Consider the following 8818-nt stretch of genomic DNA (forward strand, 5'->3'; position numbering starts at 1 on the left):
ATACAAGCCAAAAAACACATTTTTGATGTAGTTTATGATCATAAGATGTACATCTTATGATCATATTGCTTCAAAATGTGGAGCTCGAATGAGATAAAATTGATACAAAATTGAGAATATTCCAAATAATCTGGAAGATTCCTCTAAATTTACCACAATTTTAATAAGAAGAATATTCATTTTTTTAATGGTGTACAATTCATTAGTTATAGCATAGTGCTATAGTTTAGACCGCAGCCTGAGTAGTTGACAGTTAATGGTTTGTGTTAATCACATCTCAAATACTAATCAAAATGGAACATGAAAAATAATGGTAGATTAATTAACATTTCAGTCTTTAATTAGTACTGCCCTCGGAACAAAAACATGGCGTGTAACGCTGAACGAATTAAATCGATGTCTTTTTATTTTATTTTATCAACCGTTTTTATATTATTGACCCAATTTTTTTTTTTTAAAGATTCCATTAAATCAGATGATGAGATTCCATTGCACACACCAACTCAAGGGTACATGAAGGTCAGTTATATTAAGCTCAAGTTTTTGTGAAACTCAAAACTCATTTTTGAAGAAAAATTAATGCAAAAAATCAAACTATACCAAAATCAACATTTATATATTTTGTTGTCTAAAAGGTGGTCCTCATTCGATCACATTAAGTAAGAAGAGATAAAATGTACAACGGTTGCAAATATTAAATACATTACACGAACTATGTCACGCAACTAAGAATATTATCAACTTGACAATTATAATTGGTCACTTCCTCAAATTGACAACTATTAACATTACTGATTATGTTGAAGCCACCCTCGTCCCAGATTATTTTAGTATATATACACATGCAAGATCCTCATTACACACCTACAAAACAAGAATCCAAGAAACATTTATAAGTTTAAGATATCAATTAATTTCAATGGCTTTCAGTAAGCAAATTCTTGTATTTCTTGTTTTCGTTGGAATATTCAACACATGTAATGCTCAAGGATTGAAACTTGGCTTCTACAAGAAAACTTGTCCATCAGCTGAAGCAATCGTGAAAAAAGAAACTGCAAATATTATGTCTGTTGCTCCAACTCTTGCTGCTCCTCTTCTCAGAATGCATTTCCACGATTGTTTCGTTAGAGTATGTTTTCTTAAGCTCTCTTCTCTTATATTTATATTCTCTTCATAACTACTTAATGGATATATGTTTGTAAGCATTTTTTGCTTAAATTACAATCGGAATCCTACTCATATTCATACACCTCTACCTTCCTAATGGAGGGTGAGAACTGATTTAATCATATGGTTGGGAGTGGCATTTTAGAGCACTGCATAAACAATATTCTAAGTAACTTCTAGACGAAGTTAAGTACAATTGAGAGGAACTAATTAGTTACTTATTACATACAGGGTTGTGACGCTTCTATTCTACTGAACTCAACAACAAATAGTCAAGCTGAGAAAGATTCATTCCCCAATCTATCCCTTAGAGGATATGGATCCATCGACAGAGTGAAATCCGCAGTGGAGAAGAAGTGCCCCGGTGTTGTTTCTTGTGCCGATATATTAGCTCTCGTTGCACGAGATGCAGTTTCACTTGTTAGTACTGCAAATGATTACACACACACATATATTATATACATTTTATTTATTTATATAAATAAAATAAAATTTTGTTTATACAAAATTATACTTATTTATTTGAATGTATATATTGTGAATTAGTTGAATGGAGCATCGTGGCCAGTACCATTGGGAAGAAGAGATGGAAATGTATCAAACAGCACAGAAACTTTGTTCAATCTTCCACCTCCTTTCTTCAACATCACTCAATTGAAAGCTAGCTTTGCCTCAAAGGGTTTGAATGCAAAGGATCTTGTTGTTCTCTCGGGTAATAATCATTTATCACTTATTTTATTAATTAATTACATTATTTTTTTTTTTAAATTTTGTTCTAAAAACCCTAAATTTGCAGGAGGACACACCATAGGAACATCACACTGCTCGAGTTTCACTAACCGCCTGTACAACTTCACCGGCGTCGGAGACAGTGACCCTTCATTGGACTCGAACTATGTTGCTCGTTTGAAGACAAGATGCAGTGCGACTGATACCACTACACTTGTTGAAATGGACCCCGGAAGCTTTAAAACATTCGACACCGAGTATTACACTCTTGTTGCTAAAAGAAGAGGACTTTTCACATCTGACGCGGCTCTTCTTGCTGACAGCGAAACTAGGGCTTACGTCACCAGTCATGCTACTCCTCAAGGGTCAAAGGATTTCTTGAAGGACTTTGCAAAGTCAATGGTCAAAATGGGCAAGATTGGTGTTTTGACAGGGAGCCAAGGTGAAATTAGGAAAACTTGTGGTTTCATTAATTAATTAATTAACTAATTAATTAATGGGTGTTATTTGTGTTTTTTGGTAACCAGCTAGTTGTTTTAATATGTTGGTTGACAGGTGATTTTTGTACTTGTATTTTTTTTCTGTTGCTATTTGTTTTCTTTGTACCGGTTCACAGACAATTAAAGTTGTTCCTCCAATGGTGTTTGAATAAGATAAAATAAGAAATATTGTGAAGTCATATATATGGCTGTTGAAACTTCTCAATCTGGATCGTGTATTCCAAATATTATGGAAAATGTCTCAATTAAATTTTGTATTATATTAGTTATTATACTGAAATCATTTGGAAAATAAGAACAAGTCTATATTAACGATGCATTGAATATATATATATATATATATATATATATATATATATATATATATAGAGAGAGAGAGAGAGAGAGAGAGAGAGAGAGAGAGAGAGAGAGAGAGAGAGAGAGAGAGAGAGAGAGAGAGAGAGAACATATAAAATATTTAGTTTAATTTGTATTTGTTCCAAGTTCATTGACTAGTCTCGGTCTTTAAGAATGTTGGGACTATTCTTAGATTACATCATTATTACATAATTTGACTTATACATAGAATAAAAAATTGACACACGCATTTACTGAATTTACATGTATATAAACATAGGGTTCGCCCGAACGGCGTCGGAAAGGCCGGAACAGAACGAAACAATAACGGTGCCCTCTTTTCCAGAATCCGTAACCAAATTGGGATAACATCTGCTGGGTTGAATTAAAAAAAAAAAGGAATAAAGAAAAAAGAACACGTGTAGGCCTGGTGGTGGACTGCATAGTTTTTAAAGTATTCAAATTTTGCAATCTATTCCTAATTGTTTTTTTATTTCTCTTAAAGTAAAGAGAGAATTTCGTAACTTACAATTTTACCCTTATTTTTACTTCTCAAGGTTTAAAGAATTGTTCTAAAATTAAAATTGGAGTTTTAATAATAGTTTGTATATTATTCTACAATAATATTAATATTAAAAACTTATTTGACATTATTTTTATTTTTTCGCATTTTGATTATAATTTGGCCATTCCAGCCGCGACGCAGCGGCGACATTGCAATGGAACTCGACCTTGTTGTCCATAGATGAGCAAAATGACGATGTCATTTAAGTTTAGGTTTCTCGATATGTTTCAATAATTGAATTTGGTTTGGGGAGTGACCTCGTGCGCCAACCATGAATCAAATTTAAGAATTTTCATTAATGATTAGTTCATTTACTTGAGATTGGAGAGATCGTGAAATCTTCAAATCATCTTGCGTTTTTTTTCTTTAATTCTCGAGCTTCTTCCCATTAGAGTTAAGCCTTCCGGTCAAGAAGAATATTGGTTTTACGAGGACGTTAACGAATTAATTACTACGATATATCGGATCATGGTCAAGAGTTCTAATCATGTATATACCATACTTAATTTTAATAAGAAGAATATATATTGATAAAATTATGGTTTGTGCTAACCACATCTCAATAATTAATTAAATGAAACATGAAAATTAATGGTAAATAATTAATATGACTTTTTAGTGTGTCTGAACATGGGATTATAGAGAGGTGCCCTACTATAATGATGAATAACTACTCTTACCAGAAACGTAGCGTGTGTTTTGTAACGTTATTACGTCTGAACGAATTAATTCGATTTTTTTAATTTTTTTTTTCATCACCTCTCACGCAATATCAACCATTTTTAATATTATTGAAAAAAGAAAAAAATAATAATAATAAAAATTAAAGATACCATTCAATCAGATGATGAGATAGTGCACACACCAACTCAAGGGTAACATGAAGTCAATTTATATTAAGGTCAAGTTTTTTTATTATTAATTAATAATATAGTTAGAAGATGTTTATTCATTAATAAACTTAAAAGATCTACTTGTTCCTGGATTATTTTGAACTTTAAAGGCCTTGTTTGGTTCTCATGATAAAATTAACCAAAATATAATTAAAGATTTGTGCAGTTTTATTAAAATTATCGGCATAACTAGACTAGATAATGAATTTATCCAAACAAGTTTAATTGATTATAAGATGTAACCTTCCCTCCAAATTCAACCTCAGATCATTCGGTTTCCGTAAACTCTGTAAAATTTGATTTTTTTTTAGAAAAAACCAAATTTAATTCCGTGAAACTCAAAACTCGTTTTTGTAGAACAATTACTGCCAAAAATAAATATAATCAGTTATCGAAAAGGTGTCCCTCATACGGTCACATTATTAGGTGAGAAATGATTAAATATAGAACATTTGTACATATTAAATACCTTATACTCCGTACAATGTCAACCCTAACTAAGATTATCACCAACTTGACAATTATAAATGGTCACTTGCTTAAATTGAAAATTATTAACCTACAGCTAATTATGTTGAAGCCGCCCTCGTCCCAGATTGTTTTAGTATATATATACATGCACAATCCTCATTAACTCACCAACAAAACAAGAACTCAACAAAGATTTAAACCTTCTAATATGGCTTTCAGTAAGCAAGTTGTTGTATTTCTTGTTTTAGTTGGCCTATTCAACTTATGTAATGCTCAAGGGTTGAAGCTTGGCTTCTACAAGAAGACTTGTCCATCTGTTGAGGCGATCGTGAAAAAGGAGACCGCTAGTATTATGGCCGTTGCTCCAACTCTTGCAGCTCCTATTCTCAGGATGCATTTTCATGATTGTTTCGTTAGGGTATGCTCTCTTTCTCTCTCTCTTACATATATATGTATGCGTATAATTTATTTCAAGGCACGATCAAACTTTAATATTTATGTCAACTTTGAAATCCATCAATAATATTTATGTATGTTTCTTTAGGTATTTTTATGTTGATGTGCTAATTAGTTACTTTTGATAGGGTTGTGAAGCTTCTATTCTACTGAATTCGACAACAAATAATCAAGCTGAGAAAGATTCGTTCCCCAATCTATCCCTTAGAGGATATGGATCCATCGACAGAGTGAAATCCGCAGTGGAGAAGAAGTGTCCCGGTGTTGTTTCTTGTGCTGATATATTAGCTCTTGTTGCACGAGATGCAGTTTCATTTGTAAGTATTGAAGATGATTATATATGTATATATAAAAATAAAATCTTGTTTATATAAAATTATACTTATTTATTTGTATGTATATAATGTAAATTAGTTGAATGGAGCATCTTGGCCAGTACCATTGGGAAGGAGAGATGGAAATGTATCAAACAGCACAGAAGCTTTGTTCAATCTTCCACCTCCTTTCTTCAACATCACTCAATTGAAAGCTAGCTTTGCCTCAAAGGGTTTGAATACAAAGGATCTTGTTGTTCTCTCCGGTAATAATTATGTGCTCCCTGCGTTCTAAAATATTTGTCTCTTAGCAGTAATTTCTTTTTAATACTAAATTATTTAATTTATCACTTTTTAAATTCATTTACTACCAAAAAAAAATTATTTTGTCATTTATCACTCTTAATCAATTGAAACACAATCATTTGAAAGACAAGGGTATTTTCGTCACTTTCTATATTTTCTTGTAACTAACAAAAACCCTAAATATGCAGGAGGACACACCATAGGAACATCGCACTGCTCCAGCTTCACTAACCGCTTGTACAATTTCACCGGTGTTGGAGATAGTGACCCTTCACTGGACTCGAACTATGTCGCTCGTTTGAAGACAAGATGCAGTGCGACCGATACCACTACACTTGTCGAGATGGACCCTGGGAGTTTTAAAACATTCGACATCGAATACTACAGTGTAGTCGCAAAAAGAAGAGGACTTTTCACATCTGACGCAGCTCTTCTTGCCGACAGTGAAACTAGGGCTTACGTCACCAGCCATGCTACTCCTCAAGGGTCAAAGGATTTCTTGAAGGACTTTGCAAAGTCAATGGTGAAAATGGGCAAGATTGGTGTTTTGACAGGGAGCCAAGGTGAAATTAGGAAAACATGTGGTTTCATTAATTAATTAATTTATTTATTTAAATTATTATTGGGTGTGTGTTTCTTCTTTGTGATTATTTTGTTCTCCTGTTTGTTAATTATCAATCATTTTCTTGTTGTTATTTGGTTTATTTGTATTGGTTCAGACAATAAAAAGTTGTTCCTCGATCTCTTGTTTGTACTTGATCTATGGATATATATTGAGATTTTCTTAGCTTAATCTGGATAGTGAATTCCAAATCCTATGATATTGATAATTTTTTATAATGAAATCAAAGGTAAATGAGTACACAGCAACTGGCTAGCACCGGTTCTTCATTCGCCACGTGTCACCTCCGAATTGCTGAAACAAGAGTTGAAGTGTTATTCTTTACGTTGTGAAAACGCTAAAAAGGTGATTATAAGGTGGTGGTTGCAAAAACTTATTTAAAAGCAGTTTTAGTGACTATAAGGTGGTGTTTGCAAATGCTTTTTGAAAGTGATTATGCGGTTTTTTTTGCTCATAATCTGTTTTTAGGTGTTTGCAAAATCAACTTTTGCTTTTGCTTCTCTTAAAATAATCTGCTTTAAGCTATTTTTTTAAAAGCACCCATAACCCTACTTTTTCAATTTTAGTTCATTTTCCGAAATATTTGCAAACACCCCCAACTTTTAGAAATAAGCACTTAAAACTAACTTAAATCACAATCACTAACTTCTGCTTTTAAATAATCATTTGCAAACACCACCTAAGTTAGGTGGTGTTTGCAAAACTTATTTAAAAAAGCAGAAGTTATGGATTGTGAGATAAGTTGGTTTTAAGTGCTTATTTCTAAAAGTTGAGAATATTTGCAAATTTGCTGAAAAATCAACTTAAATAGAAAAAACATGGTCATCGATCGGTGCTTAACAATTACAGCTTAAAGTTGTTTATTTTAAGAAAAGCAAAGGCAAAAGTTCATTTTGCAAACACTTAAAAATATATTATGTGCAAAAAAAAAAAAAATTCATAATCTGTTTGTCAAAGCTTTTGCAAACACCACCTTAATTAGTTGGTCTCAAGTGTTTATTTCTAAAAGTGCTCGGTGTTTGCAAAAATTTGAAAAATCAACTTAAATAAAAAAAAAAAACAAAAACAAACAGATCCATAAATACTTTAGAAATTATTTATAGCTTAAAGTAGCTTATTTTAATAGAATTAAAAGCAAAAGTTGATTTCGTAGACACATAAAAACTGATGAAAGGAAATAAAATAAAAACTCATAACTTAATTTCTAATTTTTCTTGCGAAACACCACCAAAGTACTCGTCACGAGTTACAAGATTAATCAACGTGAAGAATTCCAAATATTTTCAATATATGCCCTTCTTTATCACTTATATCGTGATTTGATTTTAATTTCAAAAAGAATTAATATTGGAGTTAATTGCACGTAATCCCCTATGTAATCTCGAATTGCTTAAAAAACCCTTAAAAGTTAGCAAGAACCTGTGTTATATTTTACAAAGTTAGCAATTGAAAAGGTCCCCAACGACGATGGTGGTGGATATGGACGTCATGCGGGAGGTGGTTATGGCAGCGGACGTGGTGGAGGCGGGTACGATGGTGACCGTGGCTCTCTTCCCGTGGCTTTTTCCGGTGAGGAAGACATCGGAGACGATGTGAAGTCGGTTGTCGGCTGGAGTGACGTTTTTTGTTTGATTTGGGAAAATGGCCTTGTTGAAAATATGAAGGATTGAATTGCAAACTTTGAAATCTTCATTTTGGTATATATATATATATATATATATATATATATATATATATATATATATATATATATATATATATATATATATATATATAGAATTTTGGGATGAATCTATAATTTTGGAAATTATACTTTAAAGGGTATTTTGGTCTTTGGGGTCAAATATACACTCTCAGTCGCGCAATCCGCGCGTGGAGCATACGATAACCTGTTAGGGACTTTATTGCCTTAGACTAATTTTCATAGGGGTGGATCTTGCCAATATTTTTAACACGAGTGTTTTTTCAGCAATTCAAAGTTACACATGGATGATTATTGCAACTTAATATTGATACTTTAACGGTATGGTACGGCACGGGGTACATTTGATTAGCATATAGATTTGACTGCAGCCTGAGTACTGAGTAGTTTAACTTAACGAGTAGTTGGCAAGTAATGGTGTGTGCTAATCACATCCTACTTGATTAATTAATCAAATAAATCATGCAAAAAGAAAAAATTGGCAGATTTGCTTAATTAGCGCCTCAGAACATGGCTTAATTATAGAGAGGTGCCCTACGATAATGACGATGAATAACTACTCTTACCAAGAACATGGCGTGTGTTATGTAACTTCGTTACGTCTGAATAAATTAAATCTCGCTTTCTTTTTTTATGTCGGGTCTCAATCAGTATCAGCCATTTTCCAAATATATACAATCAGGGGCGGACCCATGGGGTTTTTCTTGGGGACTAGAATATGGGGTGAGTTATAAGAAGATTTTTTTTTTATTTTTAT

The 8818-nt window shown here is 32.5% G+C and overlaps 2 protein-coding genes across 3 annotated transcripts; both read left to right on the plus strand.

The window, feature by feature from the left end:
* Positions 1-419: 419 nt before the first annotated feature.
* On the plus strand, positions 420-2577 carry LOC105972107 (peroxidase 27). 2 transcript variants are annotated; one of them, XM_088812588.1, is made up of 5 exons: positions 420-519; positions 990-1129; positions 1399-1587; positions 1714-1879; positions 1964-2577. In XM_088812588.1, the coding sequence occupies exons 2-5, from the start codon at positions 1064-1066 to the stop codon at positions 2371-2373; spliced, it is 831 nt and encodes a 276-aa protein (XP_088668714.1). In that variant the 5' UTR covers positions 420-519; positions 990-1063; the 3' UTR covers positions 2374-2577. The 2 variants fall into 2 exon arrangements, with proteins under 2 accessions (XP_088668714.1, XP_012852500.1); XM_012997046.2 differs by lacking the exon at positions 420-519 and having other exon boundaries at positions 541-1129.
* Positions 2578-4685: 2108 nt separating this feature from the next.
* On the plus strand, positions 4686-6478 carry LOC105972108 (peroxidase 27). The gene is made up of 4 exons (XM_012997047.2): positions 4686-5079; positions 5246-5434; positions 5532-5697; positions 5926-6478. The coding sequence occupies exons 1-4, from the start codon at positions 4870-4872 to the stop codon at positions 6333-6335; spliced, it is 975 nt and encodes a 324-aa protein (XP_012852501.2). The 5' UTR covers positions 4686-4869; the 3' UTR covers positions 6336-6478.
* The last annotated feature ends 2340 nt before the right edge of the window (positions 6479-8818 follow it).

This window comes from Erythranthe guttata, chromosome 13 (assembly GCF_056151865.1).
Source record: "Erythranthe guttata isolate IM_541 chromosome 13, IM_541, whole genome shotgun sequence".
Taxonomy (NCBI): domain Eukaryota; kingdom Viridiplantae; phylum Streptophyta; class Magnoliopsida; order Lamiales; family Phrymaceae; genus Erythranthe; species Erythranthe guttata.

Coding starts and splice junctions, on each gene's coding strand:
- LOC105972107 (XM_012997046.2), top strand. CDS start 920: ATGGCTTTCAGTAAGCAAATTCTTGTATTTCTTGTTTTCGTTGGAATA. Junction 1,588..1,713: donor CACGAGATGCAGTTTCACTT/GTTAGTACTGCA, acceptor ATTGTGAATTAG/TTGAATGGAGCATCGTGGCC. Junction 1,880..1,963: donor GGATCTTGTTGTTCTCTCGG/GTAATAATCATT, acceptor CTAAATTTGCAG/GAGGACACACCATAGGAACA.
- LOC105972108 (XM_012997047.2), top strand. CDS start 4,870: ATGGCTTTCAGTAAGCAAGTTGTTGTATTTCTTGTTTTAGTTGGCCTA. Junction 5,080..5,245: donor TTCATGATTGTTTCGTTAGG/GTATGCTCTCTT, acceptor TACTTTTGATAG/GGTTGTGAAGCTTCTATTCT. Junction 5,698..5,925: donor GGATCTTGTTGTTCTCTCCG/GTAATAATTATG, acceptor CTAAATATGCAG/GAGGACACACCATAGGAACA.